Source organism: Siniperca chuatsi, linkage group LG15, assembly GCF_020085105.1.
Source record: "Siniperca chuatsi isolate FFG_IHB_CAS linkage group LG15, ASM2008510v1, whole genome shotgun sequence".
Taxonomy (NCBI): domain Eukaryota; kingdom Metazoa; phylum Chordata; class Actinopteri; order Centrarchiformes; family Sinipercidae; genus Siniperca; species Siniperca chuatsi.
Genome location: NC_058056.1, coordinates 19,879,884 through 19,904,635, shown reverse-complemented (window position 1 = coordinate 19,904,635; position 24,752 = coordinate 19,879,884). Strand labels below are relative to the sequence as shown.

The following is a 24,752-nucleotide window of genomic DNA, read 5'->3' as shown; positions in this document are numbered from 1 at the left end:
CTAGCTCTCTTGTATGACCTAGATGAAAACAATAATGTAACAAATAACAACTAGTCAGGACCCCAGTTGCAAATGTAATATTTACAGCCACAGAAAGATAGTCAATTTGTAGATCAAACGTTTCCTTTAATATTTCTTCTCCTGTTTGACATTCCTCCCTTTTGTAATTTATGATTGATGGAAACTACCTTTGGTTCATTTTCTTTAATTTACACTTTTAACACATTTAGAAATTAGATTTCAAATGGAATAAACTGCAGCAGGAATGTTGGATCACCTGATTTCTTTGGCTGACTTTAAAATTTTAATTGAGTCCACCATTGATTATACCTGTACCTGCAATGGTTAGATCTGAGTAAAGTAAGTTACAATGGTACTTTTAAGTACCTTCTTGAAAACAATGTTACAAAGTACTTTATAGTAAAAAAAAAAAAAGTAAATAAAATCCAGAACATGAAATATAAAACCAGTGATAATATAAATGTAGATCTTTAAAGTTAATGTGGCCTTTATCCCATGTTTTTAAATTGTATTTACTGCTGCATCGATGCCCTACCTTACCATCTGTCAGTCTGTTAATTGCAGTTTTAAGTTTTAATATTTGTCTTAAGTGTTTGATTTTTTATTTATTTATTTATTTTGCTTTTATTGTCTTAGGGCGTCCATGCATTGGACAAGCCTGTATAAATAAAGGTTGAATGAATGAACAAACATTTCAGCCAACACTTCCCTTGAACTAAAATCTCTAGGTGAGAGTCATTGTCAACTGAGAGCGTGGAAGAAAGCGTGGATATTTATCAGCCGTCACCTCAGAGATATTGTGTATTTCACTGTTAAGTGATTAATTGGGAAATACCTGACTGAACGACACGGAAAGGCAGAGTTGCCCATTGTGACTCGCAGTGTATAAAGACGATCTTCGGTATACTGTACTCCACCAGCGTCACCTGATCCCCTAGCAACCAGCATGTGTCGGTGTCACCGCGAGAGAACGAGCGACTGCAGGTTTATTACAGGTAAACATTAGCGTGGCTTTAAGATGACCGAAAAAGTACCGTTGTAAGTCGAAGATAAACAATAATCGTATTTGTATGTTCAGAGAGTATAGGTTATTGATGTAATCGGCTAAAGATTACATTCATAGTGTGGTTGCTTTCTGCTGTTCATATGAGGGTCTAACCTACATTTAGAAAGAATTAGAGGATAAACCCAGTTTGTTTATTAACAATGGAGTGTAGTACATGGGTTTCAGTCAATATATGATTATTTTCACTATAAATTCATCCATTGATTGTTTTGTTTTTTTTAAATTGTGTAAAAGTAAGCATGCTGTATTTTTGTTATGCAAATGCTGGCTGTGTGAAACAAAACATTCAGTTTGTAGAGCAATATGCCCTGATCCCCAGTCAGCTTCAACTGTTTCCCAACCGACTCGGATATCCATTTTTTGTTTGTTTATTAATCGTTCATAAAATTACTTTAAGTAGCAAAAATGCCCATCACCGTTTCCCAGACCCCAAGGTAACTTCTTCAAATTGTTTTTTTAGTCCAAAACCCAAACATATTTCATTGGCAATGATATAAATCAGAGAAAAGCAACAAATCCTCACATTTTTTTAGCCTGAAACCAGCTCAAGTTTAGAATTTTTGCTTAATAAATTATTCAAATGATGTCTTAAAATCTCTAAATATGCAGATATATAACTAGATAAGATGTTTCCATTCTAGGTGTGCATTGAAGGTTTCAATTTGACACTTGTGTAAGTTGTATATTGGATCACGATTACCTTCCAAACTAGTTGTAAAGTCACAAATCACGCTCATACATTCGTACACGTCTTAAACTAAAGATTTAAGATGAACACAAAGAAACTTTCCTCCTTCAGCAGCCTTCTAGTATCAAACTCTGCACATACTGTACTTCAGCATTAAACTTTTGTTATGCAAACACTGTTATGTAAAATTGTCCCCGGATGTGTGAAACAAAACATTCTGTTTATAGTCGTGTTTGTGAAGGTCGTTGACATTGTCATATTGGTTGGATAATGGGATCATTTCAGCAGCAATATGTTTTGTTCTCCCGTAAGCTTCAACTGTTGCCATGGCAACTCGGACGCAGAAGCTCGCTCAACCCAAACCCAACCGACTCAGATATCCAGACCGGTAGGCCTGACTGAACCCCTCCGTCTCTCTCCGTCTCTGTCTGTTTCCCTCTTTTTCTGATGAGACCTCTTTTTTTTTCTTCCAGTCGTTCTGTTTACTGGCTGGATAAGCTGCCACCAGAGAAGACTGGATCCACCACTAAAATTGGTACGACTCTCACTCTCTTTCCACTTTTTTCTTCTATTTACAAACCTGCCTTGTACTGCTTTCTTTGTGATAATATGCATTATTGTATTTTTTGTAGAGTTAACCCCTTGCTGGTCGGAGCTATGTAGAAGTAAAAAGTTCTACACTCAAGTCACGTAAATATAATAAGTTCTACTCTTACTAATGCATGATACTACTAATGACTAACTAACCCACCACTAATGTATGTGTGATTTCTTTTTTGGATGTCTTTGATACTTTTTGCCTGGTCTGCTTTCTGAAAAAATTTATTGATTAAATATATATATGATTCAGTTTTCGAGTACTTTAGTTCCTAACTTATAATGCCATAATTCTCAAATGGTGGCCGGGGCCTTTATTTACCTCAGTGGCAGAGAGATCCAGACCTTTATTTGTGACAGGCTTATATTAAAGACAGGCCTTTATTTCTAGTTTCCCCTGTTCCCCAGTTAATGAAACCCCCCATGTTTACCTTTTGTTTTGACAAAGTCAGTATTATGTCTACTTCCAAAGAAGAAATAAGTGTAACGTGACTCTCTTGTTGTACTGATTGAATTAGTGCTGTGAAAATTTTAATTATACTTAATTTACTATGTGAGCTGTTCTAGTAGGCTACAGGTAATTATGTTTTATTTTATTAGCAAACAGTCTTTATTTGTTTGTGCTGGCCTCAGACTATTATTTGAAACTCGCCCATTATTTAAATACCAGCTCTTACATGAGAATTTACAGGTATTTCTTCATGTCAGACATTGGATTTCAGACATTTCCAGGACTTTATCTTTCAATCCCTGACAAAGTCTGATATGTTTTATTTTATAGATATACTGTATATATATAACCCGAAGAAAACTCAACTCATTAAAAGAAAGCCTGTGGAGTTTTTGACCACTATTAGCACTATAGAGCAATATTTTTATGAGCAGGTCCCCATCTTGTTTGTTCTCGTACATTTGTACTCCCACACAAGCAACACAATACATATTCCTGCCAATGGTTTCACACTATTCCACTGATCTACAATTGGCAATTAAGTGCCAAGATACATGCAATGTACCAGCAAAAGCAGGGAGGAAGAACTGCAAGCTAGCAAAAATGCAAACTAGCAAAAGCACAAATCAGCTTTGCAATTGTTTTATGAGGAAGGAAAAACATTCAGCGTGTTTGTTAGGCCTCAAGTTGTTGACAAGAAACCTCCACAGGGAACCTTTAAGATTGTTCTAAACTCTATTTTTTATCCTCCTCTTGTTTAATTTGCTCTTATCTACGATCCTGCCCACTTCCTTCCTTTTTCTTCATCTTCCTCTGTTATTTTAGTCACCTTTTCATTTCCTCCTCACATCTAACATTCCACGTCTTCCTCTCCTCTTCCTTTCTTCTCCTCTACCTCCTCCTGCCTCCTCTACCTGTCTGTTGTTCCTTCCCCAGACTTTCTCCCATATGGGAGGTGAGTGAATGGGCTCTCAGAGCGGTAGCATCTGATCGGCTGTGTAGTCTGGCTCAACCTCGTGCCCTTGCAGCTGGCTGGCAGCCAAACCACCCGCTGCTGGCCCCTGTGAGTAATACACACTCCATTTCCTGAGAAACTGCTGTCTATGTTGAAGATCACGAGGAAGCTGGTAGCTTCTCAAGTATGCAGAACATGAACTTTTAAGCTCCACAGCCAACTGTGTTGGTAAGGCTGGTGTGTGGACTATTTAGAAAGTCTGACTTCAGGTCCAGTGTGTAGGATTTAGTGGCATCTAGTGATGAAATTGCAGTTTCCCACCATTTGAATGTCACTCGCCTTCCAAGTGTTTAGGAGAAACTACAGTGGCCACAGAACTTGCGAAAAACGCGAACAGCCCTATCTAGAGCCAGCGTTTGGTTTGTCCATTCTGGGCTACTGTAGAAACATGGTAAGGTAATGAAAACACAACAATTCTTATTTTCAGGTGATTAAACACTAATGAAAACATACTTATGAATATTATATTCCTTTTCTGCAGATACTCCTAAATGTTACAAACTGGACCTTTAAAGGTTGTCTATGAGTCTGTCTTAGTTGCTTTTTATTGATGCAGTCGGTTTTTTGTTACTTTGCTCTCTGTCGTTCTGCTGGTTTTGTATTTTCCCGATAGCACAAGTGATAACAGCTGTTTTTGTAGTCTTTAAGCTCATTTTCAGGTCAAGTTGTTTTTGGACATATTCCTTTAGCAGTAAATACATCTTAAAAGTTTTAAATTTACCTTTCAGACATACCTGAATACGAAATATAACCTCAGCTTTGAGGCTAATCTCTTTTTAAATTGAGCATTAACACATGGAATATACAGTATGACAACAAGGATCTATGGTTTAACTTTTTTGAGACTGCCTTGAGCATGAATAGCTTACTTTTATTGAGTATTCGCTTTGAAGTTATTATTGTTATCTATGTTGCTGAATGACATTAGTCAGCACAGAGGGACAAATTACACATAGAATCTTTGTTTTATTTTGTTTAGATTTTCCCACAATTCAACAAGACGAAGAGTCTAAAGCCAAGCTAGAGGCTCTGTGGAGCTAAATGCTACCATCTTCACGCTAACATGCTCACAATGACAATGCTGATATTTAGCTGGTATAATATTTACCACATTCCCCATCTTAAATAAGTGTGTCAGCATGATACCATTTGCAAATTAGCAGTAAACACAAAGTAAAGCTGAGGTTGATGTGAATGCCATTAGTTATGCAGGTTTTAGCTTTGCATTTGGTCATAAACCAAAGTATTGGACAAATGAAAACTTTGACCTGATGATGACGCTAGATAAAAAGTCAGGTGATCACCATCCAATCCATCCAGTAGTTATCGATACATTTAACTTTCATCCACAAATGTGCACCTCATGATGGCGCTAGCAGAAAGGTCAGGGGATCACCAAAGTCAGTAAGATTTGTCGTCTGGGGATCATGAATGTCTGCACAAAATTTCAATCCAATTCATCCAAAAATTGTTGAGATATTTCAGTCTGGACCAAAATGGTGGGCCAACTGACTGGCAGACCTTCATTGCTATCCTTTGAGCCACACTGCTAGCATGTCTAAAAATGGAAGGGTCAAGACTCAGTGAATAAATCCAAGTTTCATTTGTTTGACTGATTCCGAAGAGCTGTTGTCTAATATTGTGTGTGAGTTTAATATAATCTCGTCCATGACATGAAATGTGATTGTAGTTGAACAGAGCCACGCAGACGGCAGTTGCCACTACACGAATTTGCCAGCTTGCCCAACCAAAACGAAGACTGTTTCTGGAGGGCTCTGGCCACAAATCTAAACCTGTACCCGTGACCCACATTCCCTGCAAAGCATCGGCACACATAGAGCTACTTGCTAGTGAGTCTGCCTTTCCATCATGCAATGTTGCTGATCAAATTTTGCTCTATTGTGGCATTTTTAAAATTGCATCGCATTTCTTGCTATTTGACATGATTACTTTTATCTTCACAGCCCCTAAGCATGATCACCCCAAGTTCAAAGGAGAGCGCTCAGTGTGCTGGCCTGTCTCCAGAGCAGCGAGAAACTATACAGCCAGCCAGAGACTTCTTGAGCTGTCCAGTCCCAAAGAGAGGAAGGCGCTGTTTGAGGGATACGACCCGTACATAGTTAGCTGGGCAGCCCGCTCTGCCAGTCCCTCGCCTCGGATACAACAGCTCTGTCTGCCTCTGCCTCGCAAATGTAGCTCAAACTAGGAGGGACGAGGTCTGGCCCCTCGAGAAGTGTTGATTTTTCTCCTTTTCGTCATTGTGATAGAGTTGTTTCCATGGAAATGAATGTACACATGTGTAGAAGAGTACGGCAGCATCCATACTGTATATGACCTTGTTTACTGGCCCCCGAAAACTACAATTTCTTCTTCTTGTGCCCCACTGTGCTAAAGAGCAACGATTAAATTCTTCATTGTACTTTTCAAACAAGAACTTGTCGGGTCATTTTTAGGATAAAGCTGATGTTAAGTTGAAGTATGAAGTTGGCTACAACAGCATTGGAGTTGGGGCATCAATCAAAATCTGTTGAATGCCGTCATGAAATGCATCACACACACGTCTGTGTGTGATGCATTTTTAATAGCTACTGTACTCATATGTGCCATTAGCCAATAATGAACAAGGCATCCTGTATAATTGCAGGAACGTCATAGGTAGACCATGAAATAAAACTAACTATTCAGGGAGATATTGTTATCTGCAGCTGAAATTGCTTTGAGACATCCTGCAGCACACATCCTTCACTTAATTGTTTTCTTAGTTATCCTGAACACAAAGAGCCAATGAGACAGCTCTGCAGTGAAATGTTGATATACGAATAATACATTTCAAAAGGCTAAAGGAACCATAACGGTTTTTCCACATAGAAAAAAGACAGTTAAGTCATTTAGGATGTGTTTTTTGTAACATGATCCTAAATTCAGATGAATCCATGGACCAGCATTTGAGATTTCTAAACTGAAACTGGAGAACGTAAAACCTGTTTCGTTTTTTATGGGTTTATTTTCATTCATTGTTTAGATATTTAAATGTCACTTGGATTAAATCATGGTGGAATCAAATCATGGTGGAATCAAATCCTCATTTGACATCCACGGAAAGCTTTCCAATGATCCTCCAGGGGAATCTGAACCCCAGATTTGGCACCGCATGGGTCCGGTGCAGTGACGTACAGTTGGGCGGGACAGATGTGTTTACTACAAGCTCAGAGGCTGTTGCTCTTACACAATAGATGTAGTTGGAGTGGGAGAGACGCGCTTGTTGTCCGAGCTTACCGGTAAGTGGACGGGATGTGGCTCAGACTTTTTCCAGTAATGTGTTTCATTTAGCGCTCGTGTCTCAGAACTTTACTGCGCGACTTAAAGTGAAACTCGTGCGTACTTGTTGAAACAGACACAGGAGGCTGTGTAGTTCGGTAGTTTAACGTGAAATTCAATTATTAACTCTTCAACAAATAGACAGACGTGGATAGTTCCTACTTGAAAGATGTGTATTCTTAATAACTATCATCCTTATTGTATCTTTGGTCTTTTCTCTTATAGCTTAATGTGATATTGGCGACAAGACACAACTCTAAGATAAACATTAACCCATTCAGCCATAAACAGGGTTTTATTTATTCCAGTGACTGTTGGGAATTAGTGGCTTTTTTAAAAACTTACCTTAAAGTTTATTTGGTTTTGTGTGCATATATTTTGTTGTTTTTGTTTTTTAGAGTTTTCTTTAGCTAACTAGAGCTGAAGCATTAGTGGTTAATCGATTCATTAATCTGCAACAATTTTGATAATCCATTAATCGTTTCCAAAAGTTCACTCCTTCAAGCTTCTAAAATGTGAAGATTTGCTGCTTTCCTCTGTTTTATATCCTTGCAAATTGAATATCTTTGTGTTTTGGACTGTTGGTGGGAAATTTGAAGAGATCAACTTGAAACGTGTGCGAAGGCATTTTCATCATTTTCTGACATTTCAAAGACTAAACGACGCATTGATTAATTGAGAAAACTATCTATAGATGAACTGAGAATTAAAACAATTGGTATTTGCAGCCCTAAAGTAAAAGTAAACTACATTCCTGAAACTAAAGAGTGACTGACCACAGCAGCTCTGTAGGACTCATCAATGGATTAATACAGTGTATTAGTTTACAATCAAATGCAATTTAATACAGCAACCCTGCAAGAAATCAGTGGTTGAAAATAACTTGAGTACATGAAGTACTGTACCTAAGTACAATTTTGAAGTACTTGGGTAGGCTACTTTCATTTTATGCATGAAATATCATGGTTTTTACTCTTATGGGATGGTTGTGGTTATTTCAATTACAAAGCATACACACTGCCTATAATATATGATGTATTGTTGTTGATTAAAGTACCCAACAGTACATAAGATAGTTAAACACTACCTCGACCAGCTGCAACATTAAAATGCTGCCAACATGTTCATGCATCAGTAATAGGAATCCAAAAATATGTTACAGGGCTCATTCTGCTGTCTAATGAACAATTTTACTTTTAATAGTCTACTTTAGGTGCATTTTGCTTCTGATACTTCTGTATTTCTACTTATGAATACAGGACAATATTGTGTGATTTCTACTTTTACTAAAGTAAAAGATCTCAATATTTCTCCGACCACTGCAGAAAGTTTTATGAAGCTTGTAGTGTTCAGTTTTGTTGACACTGTGTTAAAGACTTGTTGATTCATCTCTGTTGTAATTTTTACTGGTGGTTCATTATATTGAAAGTTGTTTCTAGCATTTTTGTCATTTAATCATTTTCCAGTTGTATACAGGGTGCCAGTCAGTAAGACTTTATTTTAAGTCAACTAAATAACATTTATCATTTTTATTAATGTACAGTATTTATGAAGACATATATATATATACATATATATACACATACATACATACATACATACATACATATATAAATATATATATATATATATATATATATATATATATATATATATAAGTTCTTTATTGACAATTTTTTGCACATATTACATACATAGGTAAAGTAGCTACCCTGCCCTTGCTCCCCTACCGCCCTCTTCCTCCCACCCTTGAAACTGTGAACCAGTGAATTGGTCAGACATATGTACAGACAGGGAGAGTAATAGACAGACAGGTGGACAAACAGGCAGATGGAGCAAAAGATGGACAGAGTCAGATAGAGAGAAAATGAGAGGGGGAAAGATAAATAAATAAAGTAACAAAAGAGATAGGGAAACAATGAGAATGATACTGTAATAAAATAATAATTGAGACAATAACAATAAAAATAATAGCAACAATACTTACTAAACAACAAAGAGAATAAACAATGATAAAAAATGATGGTAATTTATATATATATAAAACATTAGTAAACGCTTATATCTGCTCACACCTATATTATAGTGTGTTATAAACCATTTATTTGTTTGCAGTCCAGTACAATGCCACCAAACCAACAGCCCAACAAATTTGTTGACTCACCTCTTACTCAGCGTCACCCCAATCTTAAGATTATAAGATTTACAAAGATTGGATTTATTGCAGAGCTTTTACTTTAGATTTTACATGTGTATCTAAAAATACACCTGTCCCTAATTTTCACATTCTGGCTTTAAATAAATGGAAAATCTAGAGCTCCTCCCTCATGTTTGTAGCACCAACATGAGTCTAAGTTCTTACACCCAGGTGTTGTTTCTATGCTGTTAACAGAAAAAAGATCAGACCTGAAAGTTTGTCTGTATTTTAACTGAAGAACCTGTGATAATCACACTCAAACCAACCACACCCACTTTCAGGAAGTCAGATTGTCTCTACGTGGCCAAACTTCTGCATATCCTACTGTTTAAAACATTTCATATGTTGCAATTCCAAGTTGAAAAACTGTGAGAACAAAGTTATAGGACTCAAAGCAATGAATGTGTTGCAGGGAAACTTGTTTTACTATACAGACAGCCTTTCCAAGCAAATGATGAAGTGTAACCACAAAACTGAGTCATTCTTGGGCGCCCTGTGCTGACACGCTCAAAATTTGACAGTACAAAAAGACAGTATGGTCTCCTTTTTACGTTTAACTGTTCAGTGTGCAGGGTCCTCGAGCTGAGTCGCAGGTAGTGTGTGATTGAACAGGGCTGCCGTGCCAGGAGAGACCAGTTGGTGTTCATGGAGCGGAACATGGATGTGGTGTGGATCTGCCTGCTGGGGGCTGGACTCGTCCTGGGTAACGTAACTGACAGAGATAGACCCAGTGTGGTGGCATGTACTAATATTTGTGAGCGCTGTTAGTAGTTGGGGTATACAAACCATCACTGATTTGTTATGAAAATTAGATGTCACCAAGCAGGAGAAACTAGCACAGCCAGTCATGGTGGGGTTTCACTGGTTGTGACAGATGCAATACATCAATAGTTCTGGTAAACAGAAACTATATCTTTGCTCACACGTTAGTAAACAGTTAGCAGTAGGCCACATATTGTATGTCAAACATATGAGTGATGTTCTACTTATTGGGGAGGTCTGTCCCCAAGTTGCCCCAAAACTAATTAATGATGCTTTAAAGAGTTGCAAGGCAAAATTAGCACTTTATTTCTCAAACTTTAAGTGCAAAAATCATAACATAATAAAATAGACAAAAAGGCTAATTAAAGCAAAGACTGACCACCAGGAATAAATGAAACATTGAACCAGTAGCATTGTGACACAGTTAAAGTGAAATTAATTAAATTGATTGATTATATTTCAGATAGTAAAAGACCTAAGTTAAAGTTCCTAAGCTCCTACAAATGTTTCTGGAAAGGTTCCTCTGAAAAAGGTGCCAATGTATTTATTAAATAGAAAGCGTGTAGTTGGTATGGTATGTGAGATCTAGTACGATCATGTTGATTATCCCACACATACCCAGCGGCAAGCTAAGCCAGCAAAGCGAGTCATGAAAGTCAAATCAAGGCAAACATCTTGTCTGATGTTCTGTTTAAACCTCAGGCCAAATAGCAGCCTTTGATGAATATTTGACAAGATAAATCATGTGGTTAAATTGGCATTAGATGTAATTCTCCTCAGGTCTGTTTTAATATGTTCCTCAAGAAGCTAGTGCTGTCGTGTGGCAACAGTCGGCTCATAGAGCTCATATTTCCTTACTGATAATCTGTCCCACATTCTTCTTTTTTTATTCTTTCCTGCCAGTTAAAAGCATGTTCTGCACAAATGTTGCATCTATGATGTTTTCTCCATGAAAACACCTGCTTTTTTTCTTTAACCTGAGGATAGCTTTATATAAAAACTCCAAACGTCCTTATGGAGGACTTGCAGTATCTACCCCTCCATGCCGTTAACTCCAGCCTCTCTCAATCTTCAGACTTGCCTCCAGCCTTCTCCATTACAACCTCCAAGGCTGTCCCCCGACCCCCGCGACTAATTGGCTGTGTGTTCCTGAATCGAGCTAACGTCACCTGCCGCTGGGAACCTGGAGACACCCCAACAATGAACTACACTCTGCAAGTTCAGATGGTGTCTAGGTGAGACAAAACATTCCTTAGAAGTTGTGCTTAAACACATACAACAAGTATGTGAAGCATGCTTCAGCTTCAGTTCATCCAGATTTTGTGGAGCACTTTATGTAGTTTGTTATATTGTTTGGGTGATTCAGGTGTTTTCTTTCACAATACTTGACTGGCAAACGGCATATTTCTATTTGTGTAGTCAGTGTTTGACTTTGTTTAATAATTCAAGAGTTTATTCTCCAACTTGAATGATGTGTTCAGTATATAAATAGATTTACAGATGGGTGACGTCAAAATGTGTCACAAATATGTAGTTTCGTTTTTACAAAAGTTATTTTCTTAAACAGCTGGGCAGTGTAGATTTTAGCAAACGTTATTCAACCAGGAGCCAGAGGGACTATTTTCAACTGTGGATTAATACACATTTGGTGTTCTAGTGAGCAGCAGGCAGCAGGATGGGTTGTGTGGGATTGACACAAAATAAACTACAGTGCCCGTGTTTTTCATAATAAAAGAACATGTCACCCAGTGCAACAGTGTGGCTCATTGATGTGTTTTTCATAGTTTTTGCACAACAATGCAGCTCTATAGCACAGAAGAATAAGATATATCGTCTGTGTAAAGAGTGCTAAATCAGTTATTATTAGTAATAAGTTGGGAAAGAGCGTAGTTACTAGAGAGGTGATGACAAACTGTTTTAATTTACTCTTTTTATTACATTTATTGAGAAACTGCTTCCATTTTACATGTCTGCAGCCTGTGTGAAAAATCTGCATTATGAGAAGTTCAGACTTTCTATAGTGCTGAAGTAAGCATTGAGTGGAAAGTAAGCAGGAAACAGGCTTCCTATCTTAGATTTACCTTTGATATCTGATATGTTATGTTCAGTTTATTTTACATTTAGAAAGATTGCTGATTGCCTGGTTGTACTGTACCCTAAAAGCCAAACTTTCCTTGCACTTAGGATGGTTTCTTTGAAGTGTTGAAAAGTTATTTTATCTCAAGAACGATCCAGAGTATATGCAGATAGGTTAACAACTTTTCATTCCAACATTCTGCTCACTAACCCAACATTTAGTTTGCTATCTGTAGTGTGTTTATAACAAATGATCCAGTGAAATTGGATTAGCCAAGTCCCTGTTCAGCAATAGTAAACCATTGTGTTTTTGCATGTGGGCATGTTTGTAAATTTGTGCCAGCATTTTTGTTTGGTAACAATTCTGTATGCTATATGGAAATGCTTGGGTTTGTAATCAGCTTCGAATCTCACATTCGTGTGAGGCTTTGACTGTGGGTTTCATACACTGAGATGATAAGAGTCACGCAGCTTCCACCTCACAATCTGTTTGTTGGGTAATATTGCACAGCATGAATGAGCATTCTTGTGATGTGTTTGTTTGTGTGTGCAAGGTTGTGTGTGTGACTGCATATGCAAACGTGCACACACATCTGAAACATGTGTCTGCATATCCATTTGTGTGTAAGGACATTCATCCTTTTGGGCTTGTGGTTTTGTACCTCGTTGTTTGTTATGTCTGCTTGTACATTGTTGTGCCAGAGACAAGAGTATGACTCAGATGAACATTGTTTTTACATTACTGTGTGTGTGTGTTTATGGGTATGTGTTTCTATGTTTATGTGTATTTGGGGACGCACAGAGCTATGGCCTCAACAATGAACAGCACTCCTGCCCCCCTGAATACACCTGAGTTCACCTGCACCACGTCTGGCACCAGCTGCACGGCGATCACCGGCTCATCCGTGAGGTTTGACTTTTGCATCACCATCACAGCACACGGTCACGACCAGGACATACTGTCAGAACGTCGGTGTCAGTCTGGTAGGACTGAAGGTAAGGCTGTTGTGCTTCTCCTACTTGCATCCTTATTGTTACTTCTTTCTCACTCTTCTCTCCCTGTCTTTCTCAGTGATGTTGCCTCCAGCGACTTTAAAAAGCGTACAGCAAGTCACTGGGAGACCTCAGTGTCTGAATGTAACCTGGAGCCGCATCTTGGGTGACTTTCCTGTGTCTGACCCTGAAATCAAAGCTGGAAACCTAACATCCCAAATTGAGTTTACAGCACAGGGGCAGGTCTGCCATTCCCAAATATGCCAAAACACAAAACCACACCACACCCCTGCATGAAAGAGCACATTCATTCATAAAGTAAAGGTGCAAGGTGGCATTTTAAGATTTAAAAACATCCCACATCAGTGGTGCTGTTTCTCAAAGTTAAGACCATGTCCTTTTATTATTTTGTAATGTTAAAGAGATCGAACAGGTGTCTCACAAAATCTGAGCAAGTGGCACATAATGTAAAAAGCTGCCAGGCTTCCTTCCCTGGTTAATAAATACACTGTAAATATGTATTATTATTAAAATGCTTCATGTAGCAACTTTCAAGAATAAAGACAAATGTGTTTCTTCACAAGTTAATCCTCACGTACTTTGTCATCTTTCTCTTTCCTACACAGTTCGATGTTCAGGTAAAAAATGTAAGAGTGACAGCCTACAGCTTCCTGGTTTGTCTCTTCAGACCTGACACCTCATACACCATCAGGCTTCGTCACCGCTACCAGGGCCCAGAGAGTCCCTGGAGCCTGTGGAGCAACCCCCGCCAGGGAAGGACAGGAGAGGACGGTGAGAGGAAACAGTTGTGTATTGTGTTTGTTCAAAGTCTCACTCACTATAGTCCTACTTAATAATGGAATCAGTGCTGGTTCATAGCAGTAACGATAACAAGAAGACGATACAAATTCAGTATTCTCAAGGTGGTGTTGTGTGCAACTGCCCCTCAGCAGAGGACGAGGATTCAAGCCTCTGAAGGTTTAGAATTATGTCTGCGAAGAAAAACATAAACTATCACTGTAATTACCACTGCTTCAGAAGGCATATGTGAATGTTTTTCTGGTTTTCACTGCTGGCTAAAAGTATGCATACCACCTCCTTGTCATTTTATTCCCTTAAAATGTTCTGCTGTATCTCCTTCAAATTATTTGTCATATGTTTCTCCTCCCTCCATCTACCAGCTCCATCTGCAGCACCAGCATTCTGGAGGCGAGTAAAACAAACAGACAAGAATGGTTGGAGACTCATCTCACTGCTCTGGAAGGTGTGTGTGTGTGTGTGTGTGTGTTGAATTGTGTGTGAATTTGAGTAATGAGTGCTTGTATCTCTGAGCTTTGGAGTTTTACAGTTTAATAACTTTTGGATCTGATTAGTTTTTAATCACCATCTCCTTACTGAATGTCCCTAATTTGTTTTATATCTCCCTGAAATCCATTATTTATTGCGTTATAGTGATTATATATGATAGCGAAAGAGATTAAATTTTCTAAAATCTCAGTTTATATGAATTCTGATTGAAACCTCCACCGTCTCACAGCAGCTCACTTTTACTTCTTGCTTTCTGTTTTGTTTGCACCATTCAGCCCTTGCCTCGCTTTCTAGCCCGTGGCAGAGTTCTCTTCTTCAATGTGACTTGTCAGACAGAAAGCGCTCAGGTCCTGAATGATCACGGGAGCTGCAGAGATTTGCACCACACAAGTACTTCATGTAGCTTGCTCCTCCCCCTTGGACGATGCTCCTGCGCTCTGACGGCCTCCACCTCTGCAGGGACCTCGCCAGAGGCCCGAATGTGGCTCCTTGGAGCTTCTGAGACAGGTAGGTGTCTCACTTAAATTCCTCCATAGGTCATAACATCAAGGTGGAGACTCAAATTCTACACCTGAACTTATTCAAAATTTTATGACTTTGATCAGTTTAAACAGGATTCCAATGTGATTTACAGATGGGTGACCAAATTCAATTCTAATCCACTTTTTAGTAAACAGACATCTGGCAATCATGGCCACTTTATGCAGAGATTGGCCAAGTGTGCGAAGGCAGGTTCTTTCAAGGTCTCTTTTGTCATTCTTCACACACCTGTCACTTTTTTTTGTGTACAACAGAATTTGGAATGCTTCAAAGAAAGACTTTCAGACAGTGAGCGGTTGCCGCCGCAGTTGTCATCCGTTCACTGTTCTGTGTTTGTTTGGACATGTTGCCACAGCTCGAGGCTCTGATCCTCCCAGCCTGTATACACACAGCTGCTTCTATCCACCTACTGTAATCACAATATGTAGCTCAGTAGAGCAGATTGTGGCTTAAAAAACAGGAAGTGTTTAGCAACATGACACGTTTAATATAGCAAATTTTACTAACTAGCGTTGTTTATTATCCCAGACCGGAAGCAGCGGCAGCCGCTTGCTGTTTGTGCCGTTATTCCCATTTGTACGAAGATAAAACACAAAAAAGAATAAAGTTTTTTTCCCTCGGCTGCACACACATACAGGATTCATCGCATCAAGACTGCAAAGACACGCGAAAGACACAGAGTTCTTGGAGAGAGATCAGGGAAGCAGTGAGATGCAGCCAGAACGAGGCTAATGATGACGACAGGCATTTCAGAACAGGACTAAACATTTTTGTCTTTAAATGTAGTTGCATGACATTTAGTATGAACTCGTTCATTTTAAGCATACTGCACCCTTAACATGTTGCTCCAAAGTTTCCCACAGGGGTTCTGATTCACATCAATCCATTTAGTGACCCTTCATGCTCTGTATGAAGGCATCTGCATTTGTTATGTTTCTCCACTCAGTTATTCAGGTTTTTTCTTTGTCCCCGTCTGAATATTCCTATGCACCAGAGGTTTTTCCTGTTCCCTGCAGTTTACAGTAAACAATAAAGAGGGTACCATTATGGCAAGGACAGATTATTTTTCCACTGACACATTTTTTTATTTTTTTTTTAAGCTGCAAGGTTTTACCTTTGGTTCATTATGACATTATGTTGGACTGGACAGTTTCAAACAACAGATACCATAAATATAAAAACATTAAACATACAATATATGCATTTGATGCTTTGCACTAAATAGAAGAAATATTATATATTAAACTTCTCAAATCAGGCATTTGTTTTTACTGTACATATACATACATATTACCCATGCCTACAAACTTCTTTCTCTTTGCCGTTTTCTCCCTTATTTCTCTTCAGAGCCACCACCCCCAAGCCAAATCACTGCAAATCCACTGGATGACAGTGGCTTGAATGTTCGTTGGACGGCTCCAGTTGATTGGTTAACGAGCGGCTTTGTAGTGGAGTGGTTTGCAGTCAGAGAGATGAACAGCAGCATTCTACACTGGGAGAGGCTGAATAGTTCCTGTACAGTGCTGGTCATCACAGGTGAGCCAACAATTCGTACAACAGCCTAATGTGTAAAATATTATGTTCCTTTTGCCTATTTAGAGCTGGAATTATAAAGATTAGATTAGTCGTGGAACAGAAAATACATTTGTTTGATTCATCAAGTAGAATTACCAGTCGTATTTATTTGGACACTGATAAGTACTTTCATCTTTTTGTTGTTTTAGAGGGAATAAAGCCGATGGAGCGTTATGTTGTTTCTGTCAAAGCTCTGTATGGTGAACAAGGGGCGGGGCAGAACAGGACGGTCCACATTTATACACGCCAAGGAGGTATGTGATTTCCAAGGTGTATGTATTATCTCATGCCAAGCTTTAAAAGGCGCTTCAGAATAGTCAAATGATTATATTGTTAGAACTGGGAGTGTGATTGTTGAGTGAAGTATGTGGTCCTATTTACTTTAAAGGATGACTTCCCTACCCACGATGGCCCTCAGCCCCAAGCCCAATCATTCCTACGGAAGATGTAGGTAAATCTAGAAAAAATGGGTCACAAATACATACTTTAATTTTTTTTTAAAAATGCTCTGTAATTTCCTAAAATAGCTGGGCACTGTAGTTTTAGGTAAACATTATTCAATAGGAGTAAACTGTGAATTTTTAGGGGACTATTTTTAGCTGCTGATAAACACACATTTGGTGCACCAGTGAGTATTCACAGTAGCAGGATGGTGTATGGGATCGACTCAAAATAAACTACAGTGCCCATGTTGATTATAATGAAGGAACATGTCACCCAGTGCAATTAATAGTTTTTGGACAACAATGGAGGTCTATTACACAGAGAAATAAGGGTTTGGCTATACAGGCAATACTTTATTGCTGGTTTTCACCTTTTCATGGCATTTGTTGGCAATCAGAAAACAATAAAATATCACTTAAACAAATAAGACTTAAACTCAAAATTTAAAAGTATAATAGAGTAAATTCAACTGAAAAATGCTTCATCATTTATGTGAAACATTGTTTTCAGTTTAGTGTATGTGGACAGTTAAGGATAATAGGCAAAAAGCATAGATTTATTGGTGATTAGTAGATGTAAGGTAATTAAAGTAGTTAGGTATCTGTGAGCTATACTATTTTTTCTGTTATACCTTGGGTCCATGCTGTACTTCCTTTCTCTTGTATTTTCCAGAGTAGGAAAATGTTCTCTTCTCTCCTGCAGCAGCTTGTATAGAGTGAACCATTAGAGGCTCTTTATAAATGTACTTGATAAATGGAAGTCGATTCTAAATGGAGCAATGGATTGCAGCTTGTTAGTCTTGTATAAAAGCTGATGACTTGTAAAACATACCAGCCTTATTTGGGGATTTATACCAGGACAATACACTGATGTCCTTCCAGCAACTTCAACAAAAATTTGACATTTCATCAGACCAGTTTTTTCACTCCATAATTTTATTCAATCAAATGTGAAAAGCCTCCCCACAGACACTCCCTTTTTAGCAACATATTTATTTTTATTGAAGCGAAGAGATACAAAACATTTTCTTTTATATTCCTTCTCACTGTTCTATTCCATAGATCCCTCAGATATACACATGGTCATACAGAAATGGGAGCGCGATGTTGGTAATGAATATATTGAGCATGACTGGCAAGAAGCAATAGCTTCCTTAGGAATCCCCTTTTTATTACTTATCTATTATTCTGTCTATGCACTTAATAATTTTATGTATATATACTTTTTGCTTTGCTTATTTAGTCATTTACCTGTTTTTTAGGGATTTGTCTCATTTCTTCAATATTCTTGGCTATCTGATGGTGCAACATGTAGGGGAGGAGGGGGGATATAGTGGTAGGTGTGGGTGGGTGGCAAAGGGATACAGAGGCAGGATTTGGGGATTTAGCAAATAAGGTAAGGAGACAGCCATGGGCTATACAAGGTTATTTTAGCATGGATGGTGGGGGGGGGGTTTGTTTGTTTTTTAAAATTTCTTTTTTACTTATGTATTTTTATTTATCTCTGAGAATATAATGGGGAACTGTGTTGTTTAATTTCAATTGTAATGGTAAAAACAATACCATTTACATTATTCCAAAAAGCTGATGACTTCATACATGTATTGCATGCAAGTGAAACATCCGTTGGTGTTGTCTCGGTCATGGAAACTAAAAACGGGTTCTGCCAGATATCAATTGTGGCTGACTTTTTTTTTAACCTTTGCAACAAGCATAAGACAGAAGAAAAACAAGCAAGAAATGGTTGGAAATCAATTCCAGCTGCTGTTTTCATTTTAATTTTGTTGATTTATACCTCTGCTGGAGTGCTGATGAAGTCGTGACAGTGATCCAGACCAGGATAGCTTGTTTGTGAGAAAACTACATTAATCAACTGTCTTCACTTGTCAGACAAGACCAGATCCACTCAGCTGGTTGAAACAAACACAACTTAATCAGATCAGTTTTGTGAAATAGAGATAGAGATCCAATCTCATTCTCACAACATGTCCTGTGGTTGTTCATCATCGCTCTTCATACGCTTATCTCTCTGCCTGTATAGCGCCCTCAGCTGGTCCTCAAGTGGAGGTGCAGCAGATCGCCGGAAGCACAGTGGAGCTCATCTGGGGCCCTGTACCTGTGGAGCTGCTTCATGGTTTCATCCGCAACTACACACTCTACTACACAGCAGCAAACCAACCAACCAGGAGTTAGTGAAAAATACACATTTAAGCTTGCTGAGGCAAAGCAGTCCTTTGTTGACATTTGTGGTTTTTAGTTAATGTCTCAACAACTATTGGGTGGATTGCCGGAAAATGTGGCACAGATATCCATGTTGCATGAAGGATGAATCCTAATGATTTTGGTGATCCCCTCTAGTGCCATCATCAGGTGGAAAAAAATATTTGTCAAATACTTTGGTTTATGATCAAATACCTTCCCACTTCAGCCGTACTTTGTGTTCAGTGCTAATTAGGAAATGTTTGCTAAATTATGCTAAACATCAGCATGTTAACATTGTTATTCTGAGCATGTTAGCATGCTGACATTAGCATTTAGCTAGCTCAAAGCTGTTCCTAAGTACAGCCCCACAGGGGGTCATTCCTATGTTCCCAGGGTCCTATGTTTCCCAGCTTTATATAGCACATAATGGGAACATGTCCCAGGGTCCTATGTTCCCCACTTCTTGGGTTAGGGGTTAGGGGATTAGGGCCGGGGATTAAGGAACTGGGAACATAGATATGCTCACAGCGCTGCTAGTATAGACTCTTAGTTTAGTTTACTTATTGACAATAAGGTGTACAGATGAGGAAGTCGTATCTCATGACCGATGCATACAAAATACTGAATCAGAAATACTTTATTGATCCCCGAGGGGAAACTCTTTTGTTACAGCAGCTCACTATCACGTCAGTGCACACAGGAATAGAAGTACTAAGCAAAAAATATAATACACTATAATGCATAAATACTACATTTGAAACACTTAAATTGTAGTTCTGTGGGAATGAGTCTGTAGTTTGCTTTATTTCCCTTTGTAGATGACTTTAAAGATATCTCTGTTACATACACATGTGAATCTGTATGTTTGAGATGCATTCAGGACATTACCTTAATCCTGAAATAAACCTCTCCCATTTGCCTGATAGTATTAGCCCTAATCTCAATCTAATAACCAATTCTAACCTTTATCCTAAACTAGTTTCTGTTTAGTTTAAATAACTTCAATTACGGGGGGGGGGTTACATCACTGTTCACATAGAAATATACTTACAAAACAAAAAGGTACAATAATGTCTCACTAAAAACAACAACAGAAACCAGTTACAAATTATTTAGAAATGTTTTAAAATGCACTATATACTTTGTCAAAGGTACTGTAGCCCCTAAAGCGAGGACTGGTAAAATCCTCAGGTTAGTTTTTGTTCCTCCCTTTGTTTTTATCTATATTCTTTATTACCTTATCAAATTTTGTCCATGTTGTGTTCTTGTCTATTCAGGAGTGTTTGTGCCTGGTCACGCTCACCGTTACTCTCTGGAGAATCTGTCGCCTGGTAACTACGACATTTTCATGCAGGCCAACACTGATGCTGGAGCTGGAGCAGCTGGGCCCATCGTTAATGTGAACATAGGTAAAGACTGGACACACACACACACACACACACAGAGAGAATCACTGTACCATCAAAGTAAAAACCATATATTTCTATATCTTTAACTTAACTCTGTGTGTGTGTGTGTGTGTGTGTGTGTGTGTGTGTGTGTGTGTGTGTGTGTGTGTGTGTGTGTGTGTGTGTGTGTGTGTGTGTGTGTGAAGGCTCTGAGGAAATCTCGATAGTGATGTGCGTCCTTCTTCCTCTAATGCTGACTTCACTGGCGCTGGTGCTGATGGCCTGCCTGGCACAGAATAAGATGTAAGCTCTCTGTCTTACACCAATGACCATGCACCCTCACTAAACAACACAAACACAAAAACACATACCTACTCAAAGCACAGTGTTCTACTTTTACTGTTTTACCTACTTTGCACAAAACAGCATGGCTGAAAACTTCTGTTTGGAATGAGTTGATCATTTTATGAAATACATTTTTTCTTTATTCTGTAATGTTTATCCTAACAAATAACCTTGTAGGGTGAAACAGAAGCTGTGTCAACACGTCCCAGATCCTTCTAATAGCAGCTTGGCCTACTGGACCCCAAAAACCATTTCAAAGGTAGATTACTTTGGTTTTCTGTGACCTAAAGATCACAAACCAGCAGGGCTGGTACACGTCAGTGCTTGTACATGACTTCTATATGTATTACAGTTGGCAAACAACTGGAGGCAGTTTAATTCTGTCACACTTTTGACAACAGGCAATCTCTAATGTCAAAACAGAAATTTTAAAAGCCATGTATCAGGCAATCCAGAAACAGCAAAGATACATTTTCAACCATTAGGTGGCAGCAAAGGCAGATTTTTCAGCCCGTAAACCTCACAGACCAGCAGGTGGGTGAGTCATTACAAACCCATGCTGTGCAGCCAAACATTGTTCTTATGCACCCTTCTGCCCTCACTATGCATGTAGGTGCACAGCTATGCAGTGAGCTAATCACACTTCCAATAGAGGTTGAAGACAGGAGTTTGCCTTTGAAGTTTTTACTGCAAAGCCACTGAAAAAAGGTGAAAACATTATTGGATAAAACACAACAAATTCAGTAATAGTGATTACAAATAAGAAAAAGATGATATACCACAAACAACAGTAAAAATGTATTAACACTAGTAACAAGGAAACTGGATTCACAAAAGTATAGACTAGCTGTTCAATTTGTTACACTGTCCCTCATACCAGAAACAAAGTATCTGCAATGAAAGATCTATATTGAGTCCCCACAGGAAGTAAAGCAACAGTAACAGTTAGCCCAACAGTAAAGTAACTACTTGGAACACAATAGCCACAGACAGCTAGCATAATGGCTAGGTTGGTTAGCGCTGAACTACTCACATAAAAACTAAATTAACAAGTAAAAAAAAATCACAAAACAGCTGTAATTAAAAAATACCTACAGATAATGCTCCAACAGGGGCATTTGAGGAGTAGATAAAATATGTCTGTTAATGTTTTTTGTGTGTCAGATGTGACAAAATGGTGGACGTAACAATGTCAGTTAAACTGCTACTGCCATTAAACTGTAACAGTTGTTGTTGCTACTAGCAACAGAATGCTCACCTGAAACCTCAGAGTAAACAACTTATAGCTTTGATGAATCGCTAAAACAAGCTGTTACAGAATATATATTACACTGTCAGACAGCGTGAAAGAGGATGATTTTTTTTACCTTAAAGTGACTATAATCAATATTTTTATATTAACAATGTATCAAATGACAATGTGTAAGGCGAAAGGGGTCGCTTGTAGTGATGAACCTACAGAGAATTATTAGCCTACCTGAATCTGTAACTCCTCGTGGATTTACAGAACTTTTAAGTGAGTTTCAGCTCATTGTTTAGGTATCTGGCCTGCAACTTTACTGTTTTGGTTCACTCAGAGCAGCGTTTTTGGCCACAGCATGGCAGCTGTTTTCAGTGAAAAAGCTCTAAAAACCCACTGTACACTACCTGCTCAACATCAAATGGCAGACAGACACAATTAGCAACTAGCTGGTGACAAAAATGGAGCATTTAGCAGCTAAAGAGCTAGATATTTCTCTCAGGAGTTAGTAGAGACCAAAAACAGAGCTAAAAGACTCGCCAGGAGGCCAGAAACACGACTCCAAATGTTGCTCTGTATTTGCTGGATGTGTAAATAAGCAACTGTTTGCTAACAAGTTTGCCATTTCAACATAAAGGGTTATGATAAAAATCTGTTATTGCAGGTTTAAAGGCGGCAAAGTGGAAAACTGTATTTTACTTGGAATGCTGAAAATTTAAAAAAAATATCCTGAAACTAAATTTTAAATTTTGATATTTGTTTTTCACCTCAGAGTATGAAGCAACCTGCAATGGCAGAGAAGACTGAAATCAAATACTCTGAAGTTATTTTGCTTGGTGAAAGTGAGCTGCAGAACTCTGACCTCCACTATGAAAGCGTCTGTAATCTCCAAACATATTCCTCTCCCTGCTACTCTCCGCTAACAGTGTCAGGGATTCAGACACTTCAAAATAGCAGAAAATTGGAGAAGTGCGCCAAAAGCTCAACCAAGACGACCTCCAACACTGGTCTCTCCTCCTGCACCTCCATCTACTCCAATGTCCTCTTCTCTCAGACTCTCAAAAGTCTTCCTACACCCCTCCTATCCCCCTCCCATCACCAATTCAATGACTGTCAGCACAGCACTGTCAGCGTTAATGACGTTAAGCTCCAGCTAGGTGGAGGCAGTGAGCTGCCTGTGTCTCTGCAGGGCAGGAGCACCACGAGATCACCTCTTTCTCAAACAGATGAACTGAAAAACTTCTGTCTTTTACTGAGACAACATCAAAGCCCTGTCTCCTTCTCTGACTTCAGCAGCATCTATCATTCCACTGTTTCGCTCTCTCACCCAGCTGAGGTCATGTCACCTCAACACCCTTTTTCTCAAAGCCTCAATAACTCAGTCCCGTCGCTCCAGCCCGACACCTTCACTCGCACCGATGCTCTTTCTGACGCTTTTACTAAGTCGTCACCTTTTCCTCACTCTGTTTTTGTGGATTTCTCCTACTGTCCTGTGGAGTGTGATCCTTATATTTCCGCTGCTGTTTAGTTTCGTGCCAGGGAAATACAACATTTACACCCCCTTTGACTTTTTAATAAAACTTTCATTATTTTTTCTTCACAGTGGATTGTCTATCGAAAACAAATTTTGTAATTATATTAAATCTGAATAAGAGATGATCAAGAGATTTGTTTTTCTCTGACATTTTTTAATGGTCAGTATTGCCCTTTGGACAGGGCAAAGCTAGCTGTTCCCCTTTGTTTCCAGTCTTTATGCTAAGCTAAGTTAACTGGCCTGCTTACTGTAGCTTCATTTACTGTACAGACATTAGAGTGGTATCAATATTCTCATTTAACTCTCGGCAAGAATGCGAATAAGGTTATTTCTCAAAACATCAAACTAATACTTTAATTACATCCGTTTTGTTTCAATTTGACAAGACAAAACATGAAAAAGTCCAAGGGAGGATGAAAACTTTTTATAGACACTGTAATATTTGTGATTGATTTATTATATTTCTGTACAATTGTGAAGGTTTTATTAATGACATTGTACTATTATACACACTTGTACAGTTAACAGCATTTCTCGTCTTCCTGTGTACTTTATCCATCACATCCCTGTTGGTCAGTTTCTCCTGGTGGCAGCTGTTTCTTTTTGTTGATGCAGTTTGTCTCGACTCTTCCACTCGACATATTACATATTTTTTCTGTTATGTACTGTACTTAGTTTGAAAAGGGACTTTCTCGCCTCATCAGAGTTCTGTTAGTTGTCTCATGTTTTGAAAACTCACATACCTCAAATTCAGAACTCTTTTATAGCTAAAATGCTGCTGACTGGAATTCAACCTTACAATGAGCCAATGTAGCATTGTTTGTAACTGTGATTACTTCAGAGTTAAGTTCTTTTCAGTTTACATTATTTGTATGTTTGACCATTAAAATTTGCAGACAATGCATGACAGTACAACAGTACATATGCTGTGTGATGATTTAACGTTTGGATTCACAACTTATTTGTTCTGCATCACTGGTGTGGTTGAAGTTG

General features: G+C 38.5%; 2 protein-coding genes across 7 annotated transcripts; both read left to right on the top strand.

Annotated features, from left to right (window-relative positions):
• The first annotated feature begins 914 nt into the window (after window positions 1-914).
• theg (theg spermatid protein) lies at window positions 915-6,269 on the top strand. Of its 3 annotated transcripts, none has more exons than XM_044167358.1 (7): window positions 915-1,016; window positions 2,088-2,163; window positions 2,249-2,310; window positions 2,408-2,465; window positions 3,649-3,886; window positions 5,529-5,688; window positions 5,803-6,269. In XM_044167358.1, the coding sequence occupies exons 1-7, from the start codon at window positions 968-970 to the stop codon at window positions 6,042-6,044; spliced, it is 885 nt and encodes a 294-aa protein (XP_044023293.1). In that variant the 5' UTR covers window positions 915-967; the 3' UTR covers window positions 6,045-6,269. The 3 variants fall into 3 exon arrangements, with proteins under 3 accessions (XP_044023293.1, XP_044023295.1, XP_044023294.1); XM_044167360.1 differs by having other exon boundaries at window positions 919-1,016; window positions 3,760-3,886; XM_044167359.1 differs by lacking the exon at window positions 915-1,016 and adding an exon at window positions 1,043-1,059.
• A 527-nt stretch (window positions 6,270-6,796) lies between these two features.
• Window positions 6,797-24,679, top strand: LOC122862102 (interleukin-6 receptor subunit beta). Of its 4 annotated transcripts, XM_044167352.1 has the most exons (15): window positions 6,797-7,116; window positions 9,919-10,056; window positions 11,191-11,350; window positions 12,994-13,187; window positions 13,264-13,427; window positions 13,811-13,976; window positions 14,366-14,448; window positions 14,768-14,999; window positions 16,380-16,568; window positions 16,757-16,861; window positions 19,092-19,238; window positions 20,530-20,661; window positions 20,847-20,943; window positions 21,163-21,244; window positions 22,998-24,679. In XM_044167352.1, exons 2-15 carry the CDS (start codon window positions 9,999-10,001, stop codon window positions 23,751-23,753), a joined length of 2,565 nt encoding a protein of 854 aa, XP_044023287.1. In that variant the 5' UTR covers window positions 6,797-7,116; window positions 9,919-9,998; the 3' UTR covers window positions 23,754-24,679. The 4 variants fall into 4 exon arrangements, with proteins under 4 accessions (XP_044023287.1, XP_044023288.1, XP_044023289.1 ...); XM_044167353.1 differs by lacking the exon at window positions 6,797-7,116 and having other exon boundaries at window positions 8,795-10,056; XM_044167351.1 differs by lacking the exons at window positions 6,797-7,116; window positions 9,919-10,056 and having other exon boundaries at window positions 10,076-11,350.
• Window positions 24,680-24,752: the final 73 nt, after the last annotated feature.

Bases quoted from the DNA above. Each gene is read 5' to 3' on its own strand.
- theg (XM_044167358.1), top strand. From the start codon at position 968: ATGTGTCGGTGTCACCGCGAGAGAACGAGCGACTGCAGGTTTATTACA. The intron at 2,311-2,407 runs GTACGACTCTCA...TATTTTTTGTAG, and splicing joins TGGATCCACCACTAAAATTG to AGTTAACCCCTTGCTGGTCG. The intron at 3,887-5,528 runs GTGAGTAATACA...ATGTGATTGTAG, and splicing joins ACCACCCGCTGCTGGCCCCT to TTGAACAGAGCCACGCAGAC.
- LOC122862102 (XM_044167351.1), top strand. From the start codon at position 11,130: ATGGAGGACTTGCAGTATCTACCCCTCCATGCCGTTAACTCCAGCCTC. The intron at 14,449-14,767 runs GTGTGTGTGTGT...TGCACCATTCAG, and splicing joins TCATCTCACTGCTCTGGAAG to CCCTTGCCTCGCTTTCTAGC. The intron at 21,245-22,997 runs GTAGATTACTTT...TTTTCACCTCAG, and splicing joins CCCCAAAAACCATTTCAAAG to AGTATGAAGCAACCTGCAAT.